Source organism: Orcinus orca, chromosome 14 (genome assembly GCF_937001465.1).
Source record: "Orcinus orca chromosome 14, mOrcOrc1.1, whole genome shotgun sequence".
NCBI classification, from domain to species: domain Eukaryota; kingdom Metazoa; phylum Chordata; class Mammalia; order Artiodactyla; family Delphinidae; genus Orcinus; species Orcinus orca.
The window spans coordinates 13,159,270-13,187,059 of NC_064572.1; the positions used below are offsets into that span (position 1 = coordinate 13,159,270).

At 42.2% G+C, this 27,790-nt stretch overlaps 1 protein-coding gene across 1 annotated transcript in view; it reads left to right on the top strand.

Moving 5' to 3' along the window:
• The first annotated feature begins 207 nt into the window (after positions 1-207).
• Positions 208-27,790, top strand: part of ACTN2 (actinin alpha 2) — a 76,096-nt gene continuing 48,513 nt past the window's right edge. The window contains exon 1 of the mRNA XM_004271560.3: positions 208-531. Coding sequence (XP_004271608.1) covers positions 406-531 — 126 coding nt within the window. The 5' untranslated portion in view covers positions 208-405. The remainder of the gene's footprint in view (positions 532-27,790) is intronic.

Below are 27,790 nucleotides of genomic sequence, written 5' to 3' on the forward strand. Positions count from 1 at the left end.
ACGCGAACCCCTGGCCCCGCTGCCCGCCAGCAAGTGCTCGGAGGGGCGGGGGCGGGGGCGGGGGCGGGGGCGGGGGCGGGCGGAGACCCGGGCGGGGCGGGGCGGGGCGGGGCGGGGCGGGGCGGGGGGTGGGGGCGCGGCCGGGCGGCCACGTGACGGGCGGCGCGGGTATTAAGCGGGGCGGCCGCTGCTCCGCAGCCCGAGCTGGTGCTTCGCCCGCGACCCAGCGCCCAGGCGTGCCGCCCCGAGAGGACCGCGCGAAGGTCACACCGCGCCCGCCAGCCCGTCCGCCGCCCGCGCCTCTGCCGAGCCCCGCGCGCCTCGCCGGCCCCGCCGCGTCTCCGCCCGCCCGTCCGACCGCCCGAGCCCCGCGCGCCCCGCCGCAGCCCCGGCCACCCGAGCGCCATGAACCAGATCGAGCCCGGCGTGCAGTACAACTACGTCTACGAAGATGACGAGTACATGATCCAGGAGGAGGAGTGGGACCGCGACCTGCTTCTCGACCCGGCCTGGGAGAAGCAGCAGAGGAAGGTCAGCCAGGGCCGCCTGCCCGCCGTCTGCGGGCTGGACCCGCGTGTCTGTGTGTCGCCTTCCCCGGGGGGCGACCGCCCGGGGGCGCCGCCGACCGTGTGGACTAGCGGGAGGGAGCTTGATGGAGGGTCGTGTTGTCCCATGTCCTCGTAGCCGGGAAAAGTCCAGGGACAGGCACGGACCTGGGCGTCGTGAGTGCGCGCGCGCACGATTGTGCGTGGGTGCGCGCGTGTGTCACATAAGAGTCACAAAACGAACAATGTTAGGGGAAGAACAGTGCAGCCGTTTCTGTTTTAACCTGCATTAGACCAGAATGTGAAAGTCTCAGGTCTGCTCCTGACCCCTTGAGTCTGTGACCTTGGCCACAGAGTTGTGTCTTCTGGTCCCGTTGTGTCCCATTTCCCCCTAACCCGTCTTTCTCCAAGTAAAAGAGGTCAAAAGAACATCGGCTTCGTTCCGATTTTCACAGAGCTGCCCCAGAGAGTAATTGAAAATCATTTATTACATGTTTTGGGGATCCCTGGAGAGAGATGCTGTAAGAACACTAGACATTCACCGATAAATTAATAGTTATTTCACACTCTGTTTACGGTTCATTGAGGTGAGCGCACAGGGACGTGGGAGTCAGCCAGCTCTAAAAGTTCCCTTCCCATCTTGGTTGGCGCTCTCTGGGGGCCCAGTGGAACATTCCACTATCTCAAGGTTTCTTCTTGATCCCCTTGGCTAGAATTCTAGGGACTGCTCACCAGGAGGCTAAATCTTGCCTCCTGTTTGGGCACAGAGCCTGGCCGGGTCAGGGATGCCAACCCAGACCTGCTCACCCAACCTTATGATGACAGTGTCCTGGCAAAAGCAAAGTGCCCTCTGCTTTTCCCCCCTATTTTTCTCGGGGTGGGGCAAAGTGGGTTTCCCTTCTAAGGGCCTGCCATTAAGTGGATAACGTCTGTTGACCATCTGTGTGCCTGGGATTGCTCTGTGTAGTTGCCACTGTGGGGGATTATCTGATAGTGCCTGGTGAATGTGTCTGACTATAGGAAACACATACTCCCAACAAACAGTGTTAGCTGAAGGAGAGAGGTCCCACATTTGGATAATTATCAGATAACCATTTTAGGGTTGGTTTTTTTTTTTGTTAAATAACCATGATATTTTCAAATCAAGATTTTTCTTTTGTTGTCTATTCTCTTTTAAAACCACTTACTATTATTGTTTTAAAGCTCTAATTTAGCTACATTTCATTCTCCCCCTTAGTTCCATCATCCCTGCCTTCTTGGAAACAGTAGAATGGGAGTGATAAGTAGAAGTTGAGTCTATAAAGGAGAATAAAATTTCAAACCTTCTACAATTTTTTAAACACCTGGCTTGAAGATTATTAATGTGTTGTTATTATTAGTTCGTCATCTGAGCTAATTGCTGCATCATCAATGAGAAAGAAGTTAAATAGTTGCTTTAATTTTTAACAGTGAGTGTTTCTTTTTAAAAATTTTCCCCACAATTTTGATTACTACATTTTTTCATGGATTTTTAAAAAAGTCTTAAGTCTTTGTTGCAGAGATTGCTTTTTTTTTTTTCCTCATGAGGAAGAGCAAAATAGCTAAGGAATTGGACAGGTAGTCTGCCCATCATTTTTGAAAGTAATAGTCTAATCACAGTGGTTTCTGTTGATTTTTTAAAATTACAGTACAGGATAGAGTTAATTTTAGTTTCCAAAGACAACATTGATATATGTCTTCTGTCATATACATATAATTTTAAAATTATTTTTAATATATGATATATAATTATATATATTTTTAAATTCACAGTATTTTTGGATATAATTTCATTGTGATTTTTTTAAAGTTTGGGGTTCCTGCGTGAATATATTATTATAATTGTATAGCACTTGTATATTATATATTAAAAAACAGACATATGTCATCTTTTTCTCAGGTAGGTTGAGTGCTGTGTTGTGACTTTAGTGACAAACAAAACAGAGCCAAACATTACGTTAGGACACAGACCTGAACAGATCCAGAAGATCCTCTGTTTCTACTTTTGGTAGAGAACCCACTCAAGTCAGTAAAGTAATACTGAACTGTGAGGTCCGGGCAGGCAGAGCAGTAGCCTCTATTTATGTCCTATGAGCCAAACTGCTGGAACAGGACAGGGATAAAATGCCATTGTTTCTATTGTGGGCTACCTTTTCCACACTTGCCATTTCAATGATATGCTGGGTATGAGATCTGTCAACAGATGCTGGTAACACATGATGACGTCTGTAGCGTTATAATGGATGAGGGACCTAATTATATCCACAGTTCACAGAGTCTCATGGGCTGTGGTAAACCTTGCTTTGGTATGGAATGCCTTGCTACAGAAGGACTTAGTAAAACTGTAGTGCTGTGTGTGTATGTGATGGGAGATCTTTTTTTTTTTTTTTACATAAAATTTACCATCTTAACCATTTTAAATTTTTTTTTTTTTTTTTTGCGTTACGCGGGCCTCTCACTGTTTTGGCCTCTCCCGTTGCGGAGCACGGGCTCCGGATGCGCAGGCTCAGCGGCCATGGCTCACGGGCCCAGCCACTCCGCGGCATGTGGGATCTTCCCGGACCGGGGCACGAACCCGTGTCCCCTGCATCGGCAGGCGGACTCTCAACCACTGTGCCACCAGGGAAGCCCAATCTTAACCATTTTAAAGCCTCCAGTTCAGGCGTGCTATGTACATTCACATTGTTGTGCAATCAATCTCCAAGACTCTTCATCTTGCAGAATTAAACTCTGTATAAAACAATAACTTTCTATCCTCCCCACCCCCCAGCCCCTGGCAACCACCCTTCTACCTTCTGTCTCCATGGATTTGACCCCTGGGGACCTCATATGGGTGGAATCACACACTATTTGTCCTTTTGCATCTGGCTTACTTCACTTAGCATAATGTCCTCAGGGTTCATCCACGTTGTGTCATGTGTCAGAATTTCCTTCCTTTTTAAGGCTGAGTAATATTTCACTGACTGTATGGACCACACTTTGTTTATCCATTCATTGATTGCTGCACACGTGGATTGCTTCTACCTTTTGGTTATTGTAAATAATGCTGCTGTGAACATGGGTGTACCAATCTCTTCATGTCCCCGCTTTCGGGTTTTTTTGGTTAGATACCTAGAAGTGGAATTTCTGGATCTTGTGGCAATGATTGGTTTTCAATTTTTTGAGCACATGCAGTGCTTTTTCCAAAAGAAAGGCAATTTAGAAGATGTTGAATTTAGCCTGAGTATGTACAGGCATTTCGAAGCGCTCTCCTCTTGCAGGGGTGTTTAAGAATATTCGTAGGCACTTAAGTGAAGCTCTCTTTAGTGGACTTCTGAAACTTCTAGAGCTTTGGTGTTTAGAAGTAAGCTTCTCCTGGAAGCGAAGAGCACATTCAGCCTTTAATTCAACTGCGGCCTAATCGGGAGGTGACTTGTCAGAACAGCAATGCTGAATATGTGTGCTATCTCCGTGGGCACAGGGCGCTGTCCTTCACCACTCTGGGAGGCTAGAACAGACCTTTTAAGGAAATGACTGTGTGTTTCGATACATAAAGGGCCCTTACATCCTTCATCTGTATAGGGCTAGGTGATCGATACTCTTTTTCACCAGCTGTGGAGAGCATAAGAGAGTCGTTCATTTATTCCACATTCAGAATTCTGATTAGTTTTCATTGTTCCTAAAGAAATCCAAGTTCTTCCGCAGAGTCACAGTTTAGATGGAGCAGCTCACTGTTCTCCTCAGCACACCTGCTGCCTGTCCTGTCATCAGGCTGAAATGTTGCCACGTGGGGTCAGGCAGTGGGGAAGGACGCTTGTGTGGGAGCAGCTGCGCACAGGTTGGATTAAATAGAGGATCCAGAACCTGCCAGTTGCCCCTTTCCGTGTCTCAAGGAGCAACTGCTGGTTAAGGGTGCAGGTCAAGGCTCTTCTCCCCTGCACAGTGGAGTACGCTCTTGCGGGAATTTTCCCTGGGGAAAGAAAGGCACGAATTGTTCCAACCAGGTGAACGATTAACGAGGGGCCTGGGAAGTGTCTCAGATTCATGAGACCCAGATAAATCTCAGCTCTGCCTGGTACCCTCTGTTTGGCCGTAATCAAGTCACTAAGCCTTCCGAGTTCCATCTAGAAAATAAAGATAAGGGATTCCTGTCTTTCTTGCCTCACAGAGTTTTTCAGAATCAAATGGTCAAACTAGTTTACGTCGAAGGGGCTTTGTACGCTGTACAGGGATCTGTAAATGTTCAAATATTATTACTGTCCTAGTGCAGCCTAATAATTAATTTCATCAGGTGGTGTCGTAGTAATTAGCGCTGTGATTGAATTTGTGAGGTTGAAGAAGCACGTGATTTGTTCTTTAGTGACTTGGATGTACTTTTCAAAAAAATTGTGGTAAAATCGACATAACATAAAATTTACCATTTTAACCATTTTTAGGTGTACAATTCAGTGACATTAATACATTCACATTGTTGTGCAAGCATCACCACCATCCATCTCCAGAACTTTTCCATCTCACCCCCAAGTTAAACTCTGTGTCTATTAAACAGTAACTTCCTAGTACCTCCTCCCCCCATGTACCTTTAAAGGTAGGGTTTACACGCTTCCACACTTAGAACAAGAAATTGTTTAATAACAAGTGCCAGGTGCTTGTTGTATAAACAGCAAAAAATTTAGGAGATCAAGTAAGGAAAACCATTGTGGGTGAGGATAATGGGGAAACAGCTTTACAAGGGAGTAGAACTTGGGGTGGGCCTTAATTTGAGGAGTAACTAAATACTAGCTGGGTGGCGAGGAGAGAGAAACAGAACATTGCTGGCTAGAGAAATAGAGTGAACAGTCTAGGCTTAACTGAAGCTAAAGATACAGATTCAGATTTAGAGAGAAAATTGCATAGGTAATCCGGGGCCAGTTTACAGAGGACCTAGGATGCCAGGGTGAACGTGGACTTCGTTCTTCAAGCAATGCAGAGCTCTGGGAATATTTGAGCCAGGAAGAGCCATGCTTCAAGTAGAATATTGTTTGCAGAATAAATTGCAGTGGGTGAAGGGCTGAGGTGGGGGACCCAGGTAGAAGCCCATTACGGGAATGATACGTTTAAAGTGGTGAGGATTAGAAGCAGTGGTGAGGAAGCCATCAATTTGAGAGTGATCAGGAGGGATTATAAAAAGTATTAAATAACCCCATGTTGTTGCATGGCAGGCTGTTGTATAAATCCAATTAAGCAGACATGATCTCATCATTAGAGCTCCTGGGCTTAAAACTCAAGATAGTGATATTGACAAGTAACAAACAAACTAATGAGGAGTGTCTGCTTATCTAACCAGGAGAGGTGTCTGGGTGGAAGGCTGACCATTTACAGGATGTATCATTCAGTGCAGGGGCTGAGTGCTGAGGGGCAAGTTGTGTGTCCAGGTGGCCATTGCCTAAATGCAGGGCTGGAGTTTCAGGCAGCCTTTGATGTCCAGAGAGAGTTGCTGATGGGCAGGCTTGCAAAGGCAGAATCTTGTATGAGCCCTAAAAAATCTCTGCCCCCAGAAGGGCTGTTGTTCTCAAGATGCCCTTGGTTTGCTATGGAGAACCACAGGTGCAGGAGTTGTAAGGTGGGGAAATCACTCTTTGTGATTTCTGCATCTTCTCTTAGGCACTGCGGTGTGTCCTGGGGTCTGCCCTACCCCTTCAGCCACATTCACCAAGGAAGAAACTTGAGCCCAAGATACAATTTTCCGGGAGCGTGGGAGGAGGAATAGAACTCTTAGCTGGGAAGCCTAAAGAACAGCAGCTTCAGAAAACTGTCAGAAAGCCCTACAGTCGGTTGCTGCAGCTGGGCTACAGAAAAGGTGCAGCTCTGGGGTGGGTGGAGGCACTCCCGTGACGAGCAGAGGAGTTGGTACGGAATACGTTGGAGGACAGTCAGAACTGTACCGCTGTTTCCGTGGGAACGGTACTAGTTCTTCCAGAAAGAACAGAAAGCAGAGATGAGGGGGAAAACGCTTGCTAACTACTGTGCTAGACTTGGTTCAAAGGAAGGAAAACCTTGAGTGCCAGAAATGTGTTTTTCTAAAGAAGCTGAGGAACATGTTTTACACAAGCACGTATCCGTCTGAGCACTTGCGCACTGGCCTCTGAGCCCACACCACACCTGTACCCCTCCCCACGATTTTCTTGATCAGAAACTGGATGTTTTCTCCTGTAGCCGTACTGAAGGGCAGAATAGAAGTGGAGCACAAGCATGGCTGTTTATCCTTTTCATTCCTTTGGCAGACGTTTATTACGGTCCTGCTAGAGGCCGGGGTTAGGGAATGGAGTTGACACCACCCCAGGCTTTAAGGAGCTTGCAGCTAAGTTCAAGAGACAGAAAGGGCAGTGAGAAGTACAGAGGAGGGACACCCAGTTCACCCTGGCTGGTGGAAGGGAGTGGAGAGCATTTCCAAAGCCCCTCCTGCATGGTCCCCTTTCCCGGTGCCTGGAAGCATCTTCCTCCCTGGCGCCCATGCAGGGAAGCTGGGAGTTACCCTTGAGGCTTCCCTCTCTCTCAACTCCTGTGAGCCCACCTCCTAAAGTCCTCCGGACCCTGCCCCTTCCTACCATCATGTGCTTTAAGGCCTTCAGGGCCTCTGCACTTCCTGCCTGGATGGGGGTGGTGGCCCCTGCTTTTGTCACCCTTCCACATACCGTACTTGCCTTCAGGCTTTTTTCTGCCTGACACTGCAGGAGGGATCTGTATAAAACACAAGCCTGGTCATGGTATTTCTGCTTAAAGCCCCTGTGTGGTTCTTTATTGCCTTCAGGAGGGTGTTGGGAGCCAGGCCTGAGCCAGCCTCTGTCTGCTGCGCCTCTCCCCCTAGGGCTCCTGGAGCCCACGTGTTTGATTCTCCTCTTGGCTTATACCCGAGACTACCTCCTCTACCCGCCCTGGGAGTTCTTCTTCCTCGGGCCCCTCCTCTAGAACATGGGTCCCTGGGTGCTGTCCTGGTCTCCCCTATGAGCAGACACTGTCCTGTGGCCCCCTGGCCCTGCAATGGTCCTGCTTAGAGTCTGCACTCACATTTGTGAAATGCAGGAATTATAAGTCATATTTCTGAAAAGAATTTAGTACAATTAAATTTTTTTTTTGCAATCTTTGCAACTCCTTGAGCTACAAATGTATTAACTCCAGCTCATACTTGTTTAATGCTCCTTAAAGAGCAAGTTCCCCAAACGATGGACTTCTTCGACTTAGCTCTTATTCTCAGACTGAGCCTACGAAGATAAGATGTTTAATTAAAAAAATAACAATAATTTGTAATTTAGAGATTTGGGGAATAAAATAAAATCATACATGTAGATTTATTTAAATGATACTAAAATGTGTCACCATATTAATGAACAAAGCTCTGGGAGCCCAAATTGGATTGGAAATGACTGTTTTGTCCAGATTGAAAACCTTTACCCACATCATAGAGAAAATTCCAAATTCATTTAGATTCAGAGAAGTATACATTTAAATTTGTTCTTCTCAATGTAAAACCTGGTAAGACAAAAAACTTTTGGAAGACATGGTAGGCTTCACAGTAGCGGAAATGGAAAACAGAGAAGAGATGCAGATGATTCTGCAGAGTATGTGGACCCTGGAAAAGAATTGGCCTGGGTGGCATTGATACAAGCCGAACCCAAGACTACAGAGTTAGCATGGCTTTGAGTTGTCTTGCTGTGTTTGTTCGTTTTTGCTAGGGGATAAATGTATTAGTCATCATTCCTAGAAATTACTGTATAATGAAAATAGATTCTCATTAGCCTCTGTTACAACCTTTTCATTAAAAGGCATGCTATCACGGGAAAAACTCTTATTTTTTAGTGATTGTGAGGCTCCAGTGGGCAAGTAAGTGAATATGAGGTTGAGGGGAAATGAGAACAGTATTTGATATTGAAAGTATGACTGAGTCTTATACAGACAATTATAATTGAGATTGGCAACTCAAGAAATGCTCGGGAATTCCCTGGCTGTCCAGTGGTTAGGGCTCCACGCTGCCACTGCAGGAGACACGGGTTGGATCCCTGGTCAAGGAACTAAGATGCTGCATGCCACGCAGCACGGCCAAAAAAAAAAAAAAAAAAAAAAAAAATCCTGTCTTTTAGAGTCATGAGGAGTCTTTAAGTTTCTTCATTATAGTCCAACAGGATGGGAAGATAATAATTATTTAGAAGGTAGGTAATCTAATCTCATTGTTTTTTATTAGGATTTTAAGATATTTTGTATGCATTAGGTTGAACCGTAGGAAATTTTTGACACTGACCATTTTGACCTCCAAAAATTGCAGTTTCTTATGGCTCAACCCAATAAAACCACTTTACCACTATTGTCCCACTATATTCAAGTTACTTGACCAAGACCACATCACAGCCAAGCCATAAAACTGAGTTCAGCTTGTTTCTAGTCTTACCTCTAATGCCTTTGGTATTCATTTGGGAAAATAAGGGGTGGTTAGGTTTTGTAGAAGTTAAAAATGTGAGGTTTGGATTGAGGGCTTGACAGCCCATGGAAATATCGACAAGGAAGGTCAAGCCTAGAGATTTAGGTGTGGGAGTTATCTGCTCAGAGGCCATGGTTGAAACTGTAAGGAGGGGATAGTGGAAGATCTACCTGCCAGGTGCTGAGGTGAGCTTAATATCGAGGGCTCCCAGAGGAAGCAGTGATTACTGGAACGTGGAAGCATTGCTTCTCTGGATGAAAACATGCATTTACTGGATGACTTAAAACTAGATGAACTGTCAAAATGTCTGATTTTCTTCCGGGAGAAATCTCACCTTGGTATTTCTCTGGAACTTCGCCAGTCCGTCTGAATCTGACATTTGAATCCGTTTAGTTGCTGGAACAGAAACCCAGGGCTTTGGCACCGTGGAATGGGAGATCTTTTAGCTCATGAGATAAGTTATGCTTGCAAAGGAAGTGAAAAGCTGTAAGAAACTATTTATGGCGGTGTGCTCAAGTCTGTGACATAAAATCCTTCTGCAGCTGGAATGGCCAAGGCTGGGCTTTATTGAGGAAGACTTTATTGAAAATTTGTAAGGATTACTGAAGAAAGTAGTTTCATTACTGAAAAGAATTGGTTTCATCTTAACATACCAAGTGTAGCATTCAACCACAAGGTGGGTTTCCCTTTTCTGTTTTATCATTTATAAAATTAAGAAAATAGGATGAGTGGTGGTCCTCATTTAGGGGTTTTGTTTTAAGGTTTAAAAAATATTATTGATATTTTGCGTGTATCAGTCATGAAAATAGTAAAAGACATAACAGAATTGCAATCAGTTTCGAGATTACCCATAGAGGGTAATATTTTCCTATTTTAAAACAAATCCATGTTGGAGGGGCGGCAAGGGTAAAGATCAGGTTGGGCTGGGACGTGAGGAGGGGATATTCGTTGGAAAAATGCAAACCATGTGTTTTACATTTTGTAAACCGTACAATTTCTATTCTGTTACTGCAGTTTATGAAATAGGAAGTATCTGAATATTTCATTGCATACCTTTCCTGTTAAATTTTGGGACAAAATGATGTTTATTTTCATTTTTTCAGTATAACAGCAAAACAAAAATACTCCAGTAAGACAGTAAAAGTGATATTTTAAGATATGGATTTTTTTCCAGTGGATTAAAAAAAGAATGGGAGGGGATTTGGCATATGGTTCCCAGTATCCCCAACTATTCAGTATATAGGGCAGAGCAGCTATTTATTGAGAATTTGCAGGCACTGTTTAGACCATACATATTATTTTATTCGAACGTCACAACAGTCTTAGGAGATGAGTATTGTGATTCTCATTTTTCAACCAGGGAGGTTAAGTAACTTACCTAAGGGTGGTTGAGGGTGGGGAAGTGGTAGCTGGAACATGCACACAGAATTTTGTCTAAATTACAAAGACATTCTCTCTCACGATCGAAATTTTATAACACATGGAGATGCTAATTATTTTATTGCACATTTTGGTCTGCAAGTGCCAGAGCTGAAGTTTGGATCCAGGATGCTTAACTCCAGAGGCAGTGCTTTTATTTTTATATTTTTAAAATTTATTTTGTTGAATTTTAGTTGATTTATAATGTTGTGTTAATTTCTGCTATACAGCAAAGTGATTCAGTTAGACATATATATCCTTTTCCATATTCTTTTCCACTATGGTTTATCACAGGATATTGAATATAGTTCCCTATGCTTATACAGTAAGACCTTGTGGTTTATCCATTATATATATATAATAGTTTGCTTCTGCTAACCCCAGACTCTCAATCTGTCTCCTTCCCCCTTGGCAGCCACGGGTCTGTTCTCTATGTCTGTGAGTCTGTTTCTGTTTTACAGATAAGTTCATTTGTGTCTTGTTTTACACTTCACATACAAGTGATACAATATGGTATTTGTCTTTCTCCATCTGACTTATTTCACTTAGTATGATAATCTCTAGGCACATCCATGTTGCTGCAAATGGCATTATTTCATTCTTTTTAATGGCTGAGTAGTATTCCATTGTATATATGTACCACATCTTCTTTATCCATTCCTCTGTTGATGGACATCTAGGCTGTTTATTGGCTATTGTGAGTAGTCAAAGGTGGTGCTTTTTAACCACTAAATTTTTCTGTTTTCGTTGCTTTTTTGCTCAGAGTTTTAACCAACAACCCAGAGAAAACACCTGGAATTCAGTATTCCTAAGTTTTCACTTATCCAAAACCTACTGCCCATGCATAAGGGTGTGTGTGTCTGAATTTTTAATTTCTAAATGGGTCCAGGGGGAGCATCTGATGAGAATGAGAAGACTAAATTTTGAGTTATGGAAAATACTGTCCTTCCAAGGTAACCCCAAGTGAGGGCCTAGCAATCACTCTGTCCCACAAAAGTGCCAGAGGAGGAGGAAACGGACCACAGGAAAAGCCAACTACACCTCTCAAATGGAGGCTTACAGGACATGCCATTAAGGGCACATCTTTGGAATTACCTGCTGGTCTGTCTGACACAGTTCCAAAAAGAAGCCGGAGTTCAGGATGCCTAAGCATTTGAGTCAGTTCCCGTTTGGAACTAGAAAAGGAGACTTCCAGTGGCAAGAGCATAGATTAGAGCCGTCTTCCTGCAGACGTGATGTCTTAGTGGACAGGGATGTTCTCCAAGATTTGGGCTCCACAGAGATTCGGCCAAAGGCAGTGCCAAGGACTCCCTTCACTTTACATTGAAAAAAATCCTGCCTTTCTTTTATTTATTTTTAACTTCTTATTATGGAAAATTTCAAACATATATAAAAACAGGACATATAGCGAATCCCTCTGAATCCCACTGGACAAGGAAAACCAAAGTTTCATGAATAGGGGATGCCTGGTTCTTTTTTCCCCCAGCTTTATTGAGCTGTCATTGACAAATAAAACATTTTATATATTTAAAGTGTGCCACATGTTTTGATAAATGTATACATTGTGAAATAATTACCAGGGATGTCAAATACTAAAAGGAAAAAAAAAGTTTTTATGTTCAATAGATGCTTTATTCTCTAAACGAAATTTTGAATCAAAACTGCCAATTAAGCCTACAGTTGCCTTCCCTGTTTTGAAACATCAGTCTCCTCCCCCCCAGATCCCACGCTTCCTGCTACCCCTTTTGGCTGTCCAGGCCTCCTCCCTGCTCTGCTGGGATACCTCTCCTAACCCCCAGTTCTCCTAGTAATTTCTCATGCTGTTAATGTTACAACTGGCTATTTCTAAAAACCAAATATTGCCAAGACCTGCTTTTCCAGAGATCATCAATATTTTAAAGGTGACCTTTCTAAGACAATAACACTGTTATCTAATTCCAATGGTGAATTTCAGGCTCTGTAGGAGAAAAGGACAGAATTGTGCAAAGAAAGCACTGTTGGCAGAGGTAAAGCCTTTTAACATCCTGTAAACGGGGATGGTTAACTGCTGTTTGTGGCCCCTTGTAAAGTCAGTACTGATAGGGTATTTCTCTTCTCCTGCTGCAGACTGATCTGATAAACTGACCCCATAACCTCCTTCGGGTTTATTGGTCTAGCGCCCGCGACCACTGCTTTTACTTCTTTGAGTGGGGAGCCTGAATTTGAGACAGGAGGTGGGCACCGTGTCTGAAGAGGCTGAATTTGATACCTCTGCATCTTTGTTTCCTCCACCACCCCAGAGTGCAGGGAGGAAGGAGCAGAACACACGTGTTAAGTGTTCTTGGGGAAAGGTTATTTTTAGGGGCAGTTTTGCCAAGACTGCTTCTGCAGCTTTTCTTTAGGTACAGATCACATCCTCACCTGCTTAGGTGTGTGAATTTCTAGGGGAGCCCTGGGAGGGATGGGGGCTGCTGCCTGCACGTAGCAGTTCCAGGCCACCTCCTTCCTTACAAAGATTCATTTTAGTTTGTTTCCCAGCTTTATTGAGATGTAATTGACATGTAATATTGTGTAAGTTGAAGGGTTACAACATCTTGCCCATCTCTCAGGTTCTCTATTTTTTTTTTTAAGAAGATGTTGGGGGTAGGAGTTTATTAATTAACTTATTTATTTTTGCTGTGTTGCGTCTTCGTTTCTGTACGAGGGCTTTCTCTAGTTGTGGCAGGCGGGGGCCACTCGTCGTCGCGACGTGCGGGCCTCTCACTATCGTGAGTCTCTTGTTGCGGAGCACAGGCTCCAGACGCGTAGGCTCAGTAGTTGTGGCTCACGGGCCTAGTTGCTCCGCCGCATGTGGGATCCTCCCAGACCAGCGCTCGAACCCGTGTCCCCTGCATTAGCGGGCAGATTCTCAACCGCTGCGCCACCAGGGAAGCCCGGGTTCTCTATTCTTTATGAAAGGAAATGAGGAAGGAGGGTGGACTGATTCCAGAGGTAGGGTGACCCCTCATCCAGGTTTGCCCAGGACAATCCCAGTTGTGGCTCTTGTCCCAGAGTAACTATAAATAGCATCACCTTTGACTCTCAGAAGTGGTCCAGTTTAGACTTCGAATTCTGTGGTCACTGTTCAGAGGAGATACACAAGGCCACCTCAGAGAAGGTTACCATAATATTGAGACCCAAATAATTTGTATATTGGACAGTAATGCCTTTTCTCAAAGTACTGGCCTATTTCTGAACTTGAAAAAATGCAAATATTGGTGAAATGAGAGTTCTAAAACTTCGACAGTTTTAAATATCACTGTCTAGTAATTTCTGAATCTTCTAACTCACGAATCCTTTAGAAGACCAAGCCTTGTAGCCAGCGGTGGGAGTGAGCCCTGCGTCTGGAGGGTGTGGGACCACGGACCCCGCTGGATGCCTACTGTGGGCCAGGTTTCCCTCTGAAATGCACATTGTCGTCGTCCTTATGGTAGTTTGTATGCTGTCCGTGTGGTTTTATAAATAGTATATATACTCATACTGCAGATAGCTTGCTATTAATATGTGCTAGGCTTTAAGGATGCTTATTTTGCACATCTAAAAAACTAAGGGTTAAACTTTATTGAGCTATCTGGACCAATTTCCAAGGTTGGATCTCTAGGTTTGTCCTTATGACAGCTTAAGTCTTTTTCTAATAAAATTGTATATATCTTTAGACACTTGAAAGTCTGGAAGTGAAGTGGTGATAAATATATTTACTGTGGGACAAAATCGTGTTTCATGTAAAATTGTCCCTTCTGTCATGAGACACAGGTGGGGCTGTCACCATTCGAGTCCATTAAGGACTTGGTCGGGAAGCAGGGTGAATGTTGTCAGAAATACTTGGGGAGTGACAGTGGGTTCTATTGCTGTCTGTCACTGGTGTCTGGGTAACTGGATACTGAGGATTTCTCTGCTGCGGTCCTTGGACTTGGACAGTGTGTACCTTCTCCATGGGCATTTTAAAACTTCACATTGAAATAGGGATTTTAGTGTCAAACTTAAAAAAAGTCCTGAAGTAGCACCTCACCGACTGATTAACTTAAGAAATGTAAGCTTGCTGGAATGTATCCAATTTAAGTAGTTTTTCTTTTACAGGTAAAAAGATGGAGGCTGAGTGAAAGAAAGCTAGCTAACATAATTACAGATAACCAGGGAAGGGAGAAGAATCTAGCCTAACAAATTATATAGACTTTCCCAAACTACCTTTTTAAGATACATTTTCAAATAATCACATCACCCAAGTCATGTCTTCACTACAGAAAATATGGAGAAGAAATTTAAAAAGTCATACTGTAGGGAAAACTAGTGTTAACATTTTGCCATATTGCCTGCTAGATGACTTGACGCTGTACTAGAAAAGCATATATTTCTGTCTTTTATACTATAATATATAACTGTCTGAAATGGCTCAGGATACGAAGACTTTATTATCTATTTTTATGAACACTTTTTAGTCAGCATGAGCCCTAGGGAAGAACCTCTCGATGGAGGAAATCCCAGCCTGGTTCCCCCAGGGCGGAGTGGGCAGGAACTTTGGAAGTGACCGGCTTTCCTGGTTTTTAGCCCTTCTGTTTTCCAGAGCTTTCCGCGTATGTAGAGCAAAGCTGTAGACGGACCTAATTGGAGGCTGTTCCTCACTTAGAACTGTGCTCTGTCCAAACTGCCAACGCAGAGACTGGCGTATTATAGAGAGCTGTTCCCTTTGAAATGAACACTTGAATTTCTCTGTGCAGACAGCCATTTGTTTGGGTCCCTGAAAATAGTAACAGTATGGTGAACCTGAATTAAAGAATATTTATTTTGGTGTCTGGGTAGTACAAGCTGCTTCCCCGGTTGCTGGGATGGACCGGGGTTGGGGAGGGGGCCATCAGTGTGCTTTTCTTTAAACTTGAATTCATCCTCAAGAAGAGAATCGTGAAAGTACAATTAATGTTGCTTTTGCCTATAACCGAGCAACAGTTGGGTCTGCCCTGTCCCAGAGCCATGTCTTACACGTAATTACCCAGGCTCCAAGGGAACAAGTTATTTTGGAAAGCATAACTTAGGATCAATCGTATGTGAGGCTGTTGGGAGCCTTAAATGCTTGCTTACCAGAAAGTCGTCAAAGGAATTCTCCACGGAGGTCATGCCAGCTTGGGGGAGGCAGGTGTGACCCCACAAAACTCCCAGCCAGCGGCTAAGTCAGGCTCTTGACCTCAGGAAATCTTTAAGCTCAGGTGACCAGGCACCAATAGCTTTCATGTGGTTCTTTGAGCTTACCGCTTTTTGTTTTTAATACTTTAGAGCAAAAATGACCAAAACTTTGATTCTGTAGAGATTTGATTTGGTTAGCGTATGCCTCCAATTGTTTAGGAAGTATCTGCATATTTCTAATCTTAACTTTTTTTTTTCCAATTTAACAGTTAAAATGGGGGAGTTTCATCAAGATCATTTAACTGTCCTTTAGAAGACAGAAGGCTGTAACTTTTTTTTTATAATTAAGATTTTGTTTCAAGCATTGCAAAACATGCCTTGGAATTAAAGGAGAGGTAGTTTGGATTGCAAACTAGTATTGGGAGTCAGTGGCTCACAGAAGTGTTTGATGTCCTTGCTTAGGTTGCTTCCCTCTACCTTGAGGACTACAGAGATGCAGAGATGAGTAATTGCCCCCGAAAAATAAGAATTAGGAGAATGAGTAATAAGGACTCCTGTAAGTGGTAATAAAATGTTTGTAGGAAATTTCATGAGCTGGGAGGAAATTAACAGATGGAGGTACTTCAGCTTCCAGAGAAATGTAAGATTTTTTTATGAAACAGAGAAAAGTGCTAAATAATTCAACCCAAATCCAATATTATTTCTGGTGATCTGTATAAGAGGGAACACGGGGACGCACATTGGGTTTTAAATGAAAAAGGAATGCAGTAAGCTGAGACTTCAGACAGTTGTCATTTTCACAGGACAAGCAAAGCGTACTGTTATTAACATCAGCAAGTGATAGACCTCAGTTATTTTAGTGTATCATTCTTTTTGTAAAATTTTTGCTCATGTCCTTTTTTATTTTTTATTGAAGTATAGTTGATTTACAATGTTGTGTTGATTTCTGGTGTACAGCAAAGTGATTCAGTTATATGTATATAACTTATAACTATATACTTCCCTTATAGTTTATTACAAGATATTGAATATAGTTCCCTGTGCTATATAGTAGGACCTTGTCGTTTATCTATTTTATATATATTAGTTTGTATCTGCTAATCCCAAACTCTTAATTTATCTCTCCCCCACCCTCTTTCCCCTTTGGTAACCATAAATTTGTTTTCTGTGTATCATTCTTGTGCATTAATTACTATTTGTCTTCATCAAAATCAGTAAAATTTAGACCAGAATAGTGAATATTTTAGCACATGTGAATGTTGATCTCTTTTTAGAAGAAAGACTAAAACTATTAAAAGATAGTTCTTAAATAAAGGTAAAACCACGACTCTCATACAAGAAGAAAAATAAACACGTTAAAGATGTTATTTAACTTACTAATGAGAAAACTGGAGAGGTGTTCCAGCCAGTTCAAAAGAGACTCTGAAGAACAGTAACATTTATAGATCGGTAATATTGAAATTAGTGTCCAAATGGTGGCAGATACTTTTCTGTGGGTGGAAGGAGGGTTGTCCCTGAACTGGACAGAATGCATTCCTTGTCTGTAGACAAGAATGACTTTGCATTGCTCTTGATCATCTTTGGCTTAGATAGATGAGCTGTAGAAGAGCATAGAAGTGATGCCGTAGACAATGCACAACTTTCCCTTTGGAGCTCAGATGCTTCCCAACATAAAGTACCTCATTTAGCTATTTCCTCTTTCCAAATTTCATAACTTTCTGTTACATCCTTTCTGGAAGTTACAGAAGAGACTCCACATAGTAGGCAGGTCATTCCTTTTTTATTTATTTACTTATTTATTTTTAATTTGGTTGAGACTGGGTCTTAGTTGCGGCAGGCAGACTCCTTAGTTGCAGCACATGGGATCCTTAGTTGTGGCATGCGGGATCTTTAGTTGCGGCATGTGAACTCTTAGTTGCACCATGTGGGATCTAGTTCCCTGACCAGGGATTGGACCCAGGCCCTCTGCATTGAGAGTGTGGAGTCTTATCCACTGCTCCATCAGGGAAGTCCCAGACAGGTCATTCCTTAAACCGGAATTAGTCCGGGCTAGACTTGGCTTTGTTAAAAAAACTGAAAAGCATTTTTGTCCTGTTAGGCAGCCTCAAGGGTTTTTATCACATTTCTTCATCTATTCTGAACATCCAGGGACTAAATGGAAGTCAGTCTTATGAGCCTGGTGATTGAAGCCTAAAATTCACGATGAAAACCAGACCTGGTTAAGACTGTCTTTTCAGAGGCTGGGAGAGCCATCTTTAACCTCCCCACTTCAGTCATCCATTAGCCTGATTCTATTTTTAGGTCCCCTCAGCAGTAAGGTTGCCTTTTACTTTTTATGAGGTGTTTTTTGGGAAACAAGATTACAGACTCCTTTTTTTTTTAACGTTTAAGGATTCTCTAGTTAAGTTTGACACGATAATAATAATTTTCAAAAGCCTGGAACTTGAGCAAATAGAGATTTTTAGCTCCGCGCTGTTTTTTATTTTTTCAGTTTAAAAAATCTGATTGCTATCTCCTTTGATCTATTCCAGAAGGTCAAATAAGATGTTATTCAGCAAATAGTTACTGAGTGCCACTAGGTCCCGGGCACTGTCTAGAACACAAAACAAAAATCCCAGCTTCTCTGTGTGGCACTTTCACAGATATTTTTAGAATGTTCCAGGTGGTGGTGTCACCCACCAGGTATTTCTGAGAGGATTATTCCTGCTTCCCTACCAAGTCCTTAAAGAATTCTAAATGGTGACAGCCCTACTTGAGTTGTTTGTAGGCTTTGATATTCCTTAATTAGAAATTGTTAGATATTCTCACATTGCCTACAAAGAGATCCTGAATCCTGCTTGAAGGCAGTATTTGTTGGGGATGAATAAGTGGGAAAAGGCTGCCTCTGTTTTTTTCTCTTTCTTTGTCTTTGAGTAATCAAATTTGTATTGATGAGTATTCCTGTTACTCAAGTTAAAAGCAGTATGTTGTTACTGTTGAGGCTCCAATTCATTTATGACTGAAATTGTCAAGTTTAAGCTTGAGGTATTAAAAATTTGAATGAGTGCTAGCTCTGTGTGCGTGAATACAGGTGTCCCTGCTTGGTGCTGATACAAAGGTGAATAAGGGAAGACGAGGGGCTTCTGTGTTCATTTTGTGGTTCTCTGATTCATAATATGTATGCCTGCGGGCATATAAAAGCCTGGGAAACCAGTTGTGGGCCTTCCATTTGCAATGGAATGCAGTGATATTTGTCTTTTAAAATTTTTTTAATTTATTTTATTATTTTACTTTATTTAAAAATATTTTTTGGCTGAGTTGGGTCTTCGTTGCGGTGCGCGGGCTGCTTCTTGTGGTGGCTTCTCTTGTTGTGGAGCACGGGCTTCAGTAGTTGTGGCATGCAGGCTGAGTAGTTGTGGCTCACGGGCTCTAGAGCGCAGGTTTAGTAGTTGTGGTGCACGGCCCTAGTTGCTCCATGGCATGTGGGATCTCCCCGGACCAGGGCTCAAGCCCGTGTTCCCTGCATTGGCAGGCAGATTCTTAACCACTGTGCCACCAGGGAAGCCTGGAATTTGTCTTTTTACACGAGTTAATTTTAAAGTTCATGGGAAAAATATTTTTACCCTCTATGAGCAAAAACTAGTGTTCTAAGCACCTTGTACCTTCAGGAAATTAAGATATGCCAGTGGGTGTCCTTGTTTCTTTTAATGGTGGGGTGAGTACTTGTGATAAACCAGCAAAGATGGAGACCTGGCATGGTTCTGGGTTCTTGGATCACAGACCTCCTTGTATCCTTCTCTGTGTACAGCAGTAGGCTATGAAATGTGCTGAGTGACAGCATGTTTATGTTCAGTTATCAGAGGTGGAATATCTCCTCTGTTCAAGTAGACATAAATTGTGACCATGGGCTGTCTTCATTTTTCTATGCGATGACTTACTTCCATTTCCATTGTAAGCACTTCAGGTTTCTTTGCATTGCCATCACCGACTGCTGGTATTTCTGTGTGTGTTCCTGTAGCATTTATATTTGCAAAATATTTTCCAGTCGCTTACAATTCATCACACTTCCCAGCCAACTCATCGAATTAGGTCCATGGTGCATTGCTTAGGGGAAGAAATAAGCCACATGATTAGCAGAGGCAAACTATTATATATAGGATGGATAAACAACAAGGTCCTACTGTATAGAACAGGGAACTATATTTAATATCCTGTAATAAACCATAATGGAAAAGAATATGAAAAAACATATATGTATAACTGAGTCACTTTGCTGTACAGCAGAAATTAACACAACATTGTAAATCAACTGTACTTCAATAAAATGAAAAGAATACAGGATAAATCCAAGGAGAAACACGCTAAGACACATATTAATCACACTATCAAAAATTAAATACACAGAAAAAATACTAAAAGCAGCAAGGGAAAAGCAACAAATAACATACAAGGCAATCTCCATAAGGTTAACAGCTGATCTTTCAGCAGAAACTCTGCAAGCCAGAAGGGAATGGCAGGACAGATTTAAAGTGATGAAAGGGAAAAACCTACAACAAAGATTACTCTACTCAGCAAAGATCTCATTCAGATTCGATGGAGAAATTAAAACCTTTACAGACAAGCAGAAGCTAAGAGAATTCAGCACCACCAAACCAACTTTACAACAAATGCTAAAGGAACTTCCCTAGGCAGGAAACACAAGAGAAGGAAAAGACCTACAATAACAAACCCAAAACAATTAACAAAATGGGAATAGGAACATACATATTGATAATTACTTTAAATGTAAATGGATTAAATGTTCCCACCAAAAGACACGGACTGGCTGAATGGATACAAAAACAAGACCCGTATATATGCTGTCTATAAGAGACCCACTTCAGACCTAGGGACACATACAGACTGAAAGAAAGGGGATTGGAAAAAGATAGTCCATGCAAATGGAAATCAGAAGAAAGCTGGAGTAGCAATTCTCATATCAGACAAAATAGACTTTAAAATAAAGACTATTACAAGAGACAAAGAAGGACACTACATAATGATCAAGGAATCAATCCAAGAAGAAGATATAAGAATTGTAAATATTTATGCACCCAATATAGGAGCACCTCAATACATAAGGCAAATGCTAACAGCCACAAAAGGGGAAATTGACAGTAACACAATGATAGTAGGAGATTTAGCACCCCACTTTCACCAATGGACGATCATCCAAACTGAAAATAAATAAGGAAACACAAGCTTTAACTGATACATTAAACAACATGGACTTAATTGATATTTATAGGACATTCCATCCGAAAACAACAGAATCCACTTTCTTCTGAAGTGCTCATGGAACATTCTCCAAGATGGATCATATCTTGGGTCACAAATCAAGCCTTGGTAAATTTAAGAAAATTGAAATCATATCAAGGGATTTCCCTGGTGGCGCAGAGGTTAAGAATCTGCCTGCCAATGTAGGGGATACGGGTTCGAGCCCTGGTCTGGGAAGATCTCACATGCTACAGAGGAACTAAGCCCATGCGCCACAACTACTGAGCCTGTGCTCTATCTAGAGCCTATGAGCCACAACTACTGAGCCCGCTTGCCTAGAGCCCATGCTCTGCAACAAGAGAAGCCCATATACCGCAACGAAGAGTAGCCCCTGCTCACTGCAACTAAATAAAGCCCGCATGCAGCAACAGAGAGCCAAGACAGCCAAAAATAAATAATAAATAAATTAAAAAAATATAAGACATCATATCAAGTATCTTTTCCGACCACAATGCTATGAGACTAGATATCAGTTACAGGAAGAAAACTGTAAAAAATACAAACACATGGAGGCTAAACAATACTAAATAACCAAGAGATCACTGAAGAAATCAAAGAGGAAATAAAAAAGTACCTAGAAACAAATGACAATGAAAGCACAACAACGCAAAACCTATGGGATGCAGCAAAAGCAGTTCTAAGAGAGGAGTTTATAGCAATACAATCATACCTCAAAAAACAAGAAAAATCTCAACAACCTAACCTTACACCTAAAGCAATTAGAGAAAGAAGAACAAAAACCCCCCAAAGTTAGCAGAAGGAAAGTAATCATAAATATCAGATCAGAAATAAATGAAAAAGAAATGAAGGACACAATAGCAAAGATCAATAAAACTAAAAGCTGGTTTTTTGAGAAGATGAAATTGATAAACCATTAGCCAGACTCAGAGAAGAAGAAAAGGGAAAAGACTCAAATCAACAGAATTAGAAATGAAAAAGGAGAAGTAACAACTGACACTGAAGAAATACAAAGGATCATGAGAGATTACTACAAGCAACTCTATGCCAATAAAATGGACAACCTGGAAGAAATGGACAAATTCTTAGAAAAGCACAACCTTCTGAGAGTGAACCAGGAAGAAATAGGAAATATAAACAGACCAGTCACAAGCACGGAAATTGAAACTGTGATTAAAAATCTTCTAACAAACAAAAGTCCAGGATCAGATGGCTTCACAGGTAAATTCTCTCAACATTTAGAGGGGAGCTAACACCTATCCTTCTCAAACTCTTTCAAAATATAGCAGAGGGAGGAACACTCCCAAACTCATTCTACGAGGCCACCATCACCGTGATACCAAAACCAGACAGGGCTTCCCTGGTGGCACAGTGGTTGAGGGTCGGCCTGCCAATGCAGAGGACACGGGTTCGTGCCTCAGTCTGGGAAGATCCCACATGCCGCGGAGTGGCTGGGCCCGTGAGCCATGGCTGCTGGGCCTGTGTGTCCGGAGCCTGTGCTCTGCAACGGGAGAGGCCACAACAGTGAGAGGCCCGCGTACGGCTAAAAAAAAACCAGACAAGAATGTCACAAAAAAAGAAAACTACAGGCTAATATCACTGATGAACATAGATGCAAAAATCCTTAACAAAATACTAGCAAACAGAATCCGACAGCACATTAAAGGATCATACACCATGATCAACTGGGGTTTATCCCAGGAATGCAAGGATTCTTCAATATACGCAAATCAATCAATGTGATACACCATATTAACAAATTGAAGGATAAAAACCATATGATCCTCTCAGTAGATGCAGAAAAAGCTTTTGAAAAAATTCAACACCCATTTATGATAAAAACCCTTCAGAAAGTAGGCATAGAGGGAAGTTACCTCAACATAATAAAGGCCACATATGACAAACCCACAGCCAATATCATTCCCAGTGGTGAAAAACTGAGAACATTTCCACTAAGATCAGGAACAAGACAAGGTTGCCCACTCGCACCACTGTTATTCAACGTAGTTTCAGAAGTTTTAGCCGCAGCAATCAGAGAAGAAAAAGAAATCAAAGGAATCCAAATTGGAAAAGAAGAAATAAAACTGTCACTGTTTGCAGATGACATGATACTATACATAGAGAATCCTAAAGATGCTACCAGAAGACTACTAGAGCTAATCAATGAATTTGGTAAAGTAGCAGGGTACAAAATTAAGGCACAGAAACCTCTTGCATTCCTATACACAAATGATGAAAAATCTGAAAGAGAAATTAAGGAAACACTCCCATTTACCACTGCAACAAAAAGAATAAAATACCTAGGAATAAACCTACCTAAGGAGACAAAAGACCTGTATGCAGAAATCTATAAGACACTGATGAAAGAAATTAAAAATGATACAAACAGATGGAGAGATATACCGTGTTCTTGGGTTGGAAGAATCAGCATTGTGAAAATGACTATACTACCCAAAGCAATCTGCAGATTCAACGCAATCCCTATCAAACTACCACTGGCATTTTTCACAGAACTAGAACAAAAAATTTCACAATTTGTATGGAAACACCAGAGACCCTGAATAACCCAAGCAATGTTGAGAAAGAAAAATGGAGCTGGAGGAATCAGGCTCCCTGACTTCAGACTATACTACAAAGCTACAGTAATCAAGACAGTATGGTACTGGCACAAAAATAGACATATAGATCAATGGAACAGGATAGAAAGCCCAGAAATAAACCCACGCACATATGGTCGCCTTATCTTTGATAAAGGAGGCAAGAGTATACAATGGAGAAATCACAGCCTCTTCAATAAGTGGTGCTGGGAAAACTGGACAGCTACATGTAAAAGAATGAACTCCCTAACACCATACACAAAAATAAACTCAGAATGGATTAAAGACTTAAATGTAAGGCAGACATTATCAAACTCTTAGAGGAAAACACAGGCAGAACACTCTATGACATAAATCACAGCAAGATCCTTTTTGACCCACCTCCTAGAGAAATGGAAATAAAAACAAAAATAAATAAATGGGACCTAATGAAACTTCAAAGCTTTTGCACAGCAAAGGAAACCATAAACAAGACCAAAATACAGCCCTCAGAATGGGAGAAAATATTTGCAAATGAAGCAACTGACAAAGGATTAATCTCCAAAATATACAAGCAACTCATGCAGCTCATTATCAAAAAAACAAACAGCCCAATCCGAAAATGGGCAGAAGACCTAAATAGACATTTCTCCAAAGAAGACATACAGATTGCCAACAAACACATGAAAGGATGCTCAACATCACTAATCATTAGAGAAATGCAAATCAAAACTACAATGAGATATCACCTCACACCGGTCAGAATGGCCATCATCAACAAATCTACAAACAATAAATGCTGGAGAGGGTGTGGAGGAAAGGGAACCCTCTGCACTGTTTGTGGGAATGTAAATTGATACAGCCTCTATGGAGAACAGTATGGAGGTTCCTTAAAAAACTAAAAATGGAACTACCATATGACCCAGCAATCCCACTACTGGGTATATATCCTGAGTAAACTGTAATTCAAAAAGAGTCATGTACCCCAGTGTTCATTGCAGCACTATTTACGATAGCTAGGACATGGAAGCAACCTAAGTGTCCATCGACAGATGAATGGATAAAGAAGAAGTGGCACATACATAGAATGGAACATTACTCAGCCATAAAAAGAAACGAAATTGAGTTATTTGTAGTGAGGTGGATGGACCTAGAGTCTGTCATACAGAGTGAAGTAAGTCAGAAAGAGAAAAACAAATACCATATGCTAACACATATATATAGAATCAAAAAAAAATAGGTTATGAAGAACCTAGGGGCAGGACAGGAATAAAGACACAGACGTAGAGAATGGACTTGAGGACACAGGGAGGGTAAGGTTAAGCTGTGACAAAGTGAGAGAGTGGCATGGACATATATACACTACCAAATGTAAAATAGATAGCTAGTGGGAAGCAGCCGCATAGCACAGGGAGATCAGCTCCGTGCTTTGTGACCACCTAGAGGGGTGGGATAGGGAGGGTGGGAGGGAGACAGAAGAAGGAGGAGATATGGGGATATGTGTATACGTATAGCTGATTCACTTTGTTATACGGCAGAAACTAACACAACATTGTAAAGCAATTATACTGCAATAAAGATGTTAAAAAAATTAAAAATAAAATGAAAAGAAAAGAAAAGGAAAGTTATAAGCCACAGGAGAGATGAGCTGACTTACCCACACCAGATGCTGAGCTGGTCACAGAGCCAGGCTTTGGATTTTAGGGTCGCTGTTTTTTAGGGACTGCTAAACTGAGCTGTTGCATGCCATGTTATGCAGCAGGATCTTGGAGACTAAGCAGAGATTTGTGGGTGGAGAAGAAAGGGCTGCCCACCGTGTCGTTAGCTGCCTGGTTATGCCAGTTATGAGAACAGGAGGGCCCCAAATGGGCTTCCGAGATATCTGGTAATTGCTTGTAGCACATGCAGCATCCTTAGAAGGAACACTCTTCTACTTACGTATTTCTTGCTTTGATTCAATTTTTTAAATGTCTGTAGTTGAGAAGTGTACTTGGGTGCTTGGTAACCTTGAAGGTTTGGAATGTTTTCAACATCAGATGATTATTCAGCGTTCACTGTGCTGAACAGTCGGTGACAACTGTTGAGTGACTGCTGGGTCCAGAGAACTATCCTAATGTTAGTATAAACTCCAGCAGAAACACCATTTTTTTTTTTTGGCAATTTACATTAAAAAAATTTTTTGGGTGTTTTTTTGTTTTGTTTTGTTTTGGCGGTACGTGGGCCTCTCACTGTTGTGGCCTCTCCTGTTGCGGAGCACAGGCTCTGGACGCGCAGGCTCAGCGGCCATGGCTCACGGGCCCAGCCGCTCCGCGGCATGTGGGATCCCCCCGGACTGGGGCACGAACCCGCGTCCCCTGAATCGGCAGGTGGACTCCCAACCACTGCGCCACCAGGGAAGCCCCTGGTGTTTTTTTTTTTTTAATTGAAGTATAGTTGATTTACAGTGTTGTGCTAATTACTGCTGAACAGCAAAGTGGTTCAGTTATACATATATATTCTTTTCCATTATGGTTTCTCATAGAATGTTGAATATAATTCCCTGTGCTCTACAGTAGGACCTTGTTGTTTATCCATTCTATGTATAATAGCTTACGTCTGCTAATCCCAACCTCCCACTCCATCCCTCCTCCAACCCCCTCTCCCTTGGCAACCACCGGTCTGTTCTCTATGTCTGTGATCCTGAGAAACACCTTGTATTTAAAGATGGTTGAGTGTCTGAATCTTTCAATTTAAGGTCATTCTGCTGATTTTTCTGATGTGATGCTGGAGTGGCCCATTTTTCTGGGCGTTGTGGCATTGTTCAGGCTCACCCAGTGCTATTCCCCCTGTGATTTGTGGGTCAGGGTCTTTCTGGCTGAGGGGTGGTGAAGCTTTGTGGTGAACCAGCACATCTGCTTCTGCCAGCCACATGGTTTGCAGGAATTTCTGCCCTCTCAAAGGAGCGGCTCCCTGCCCTTCAGGAGGGCAGTGTGTCCTTTCTTAAACGCTGGAGCTGCCCCCCTTCTCCCTTACAAAATGTGTGCATCTTTCTAGATACCTGCACCCCTACCTTACTTTTTGAATATTTAAAAAGAACAAGGAAAGCGATTAGGAGGGATCCTGGCAAATTGAGAATTTGTGAAGTGGAAAAGAAGACACTGTTCTAATGATTATTGTAAATAGAAAAACAAATGGAGCATTTTTAGAAAATCAACTTAACAGAGCTGTGGTTTTCAACAGTTTTTCATGGGAGGCTGTTCAGAACCACTGTGATAATAGGTCGTGTGGCCCGGCTGGCCTTTGTATTTCTTCTCCTCCTGATAACCTTTTGAATTGTTTCATTAAGTTGATCATGGCAATTTTTTGGTAGCTGGGAAGGTGTCAGGACGTGAAGGACAAATAATTGCATGGTGTCAGAGTCAGAAATAGAATCCGAGTTTGAGCCACGACTGTGGGCGGGACTGGGCTCCACCTGCCCTCCCTGCTCCCTCTCAGGGACCACTGCCCCTGCTCACCTGGGGCTCAGTTGTCCCACCCCTAGGATGCAGGCCAGGAATTCCCATGCTAGCCACTCGATGTCTTTACTCTCTGAGAACAGTAAGTGATAAGCAAACTCAAAATTGTAGAACACTCTGATGGTGCCCCAAACCTGTTTAGACCTGGTAGACAATGCTGTTTTTCTTTTTTTTTGGATGTATAGTTGATTTACAGTGTTGTGTTTCAGGTGTACAGCAAAGTGATTCAGTTATACGTATACATGTATCCATTCTTTTTCAGATTCTTTCTCATATAGGTTATTACAGAATACTGAGTAGAGTTCCCTGTGCAATACAGTAGGTCCTTGTTGATCATCTATTTTATATATAGTAGTGTGTCTATGTTAATCCCAAACTCCTAATTTACCCCTCCCCCCAATCTTTCCTCTTTGGTAACCAGAAGTCTGTTCTCTATGTCTGTGAGTCTGTTTCTGTTTTGTAGATAAGTTCATTTGTATCATATTTTAGATTCCAGATGTAAGTGATACGATATTTGTCTTTCTCTTTCTGACTTACTTCACTTATTATGATCATCTCTAGGTCCACCCATGTTGCTACAGATGGCATTATTTCATTCTCTTTTATGGCTGAGTAATATTCCATTGTATATATGTACCACATCTTCTTTATCCTTTATTCTGTTGATGGACATTTAGGCTGCTTCCGTGTGTTGGTTATTCCAACTGACATTTTTCTCAACCACCATGTTTCAGGGGTTGAAGAGCATTTTCTGGATCTCTTAGATTATGTTCAGGAAGATAACGGGGCAGCGACCGCTGATTGTTTGAGTATCCTTCAGACTTATCCCAGGAAAACAGAATACTATAAGTCACAGGCACATGGCCTTAACCCCCAGGCCCTCTTCTTCTGCTCCCTGTGTTTGGAGAGTTTCAGTACCAT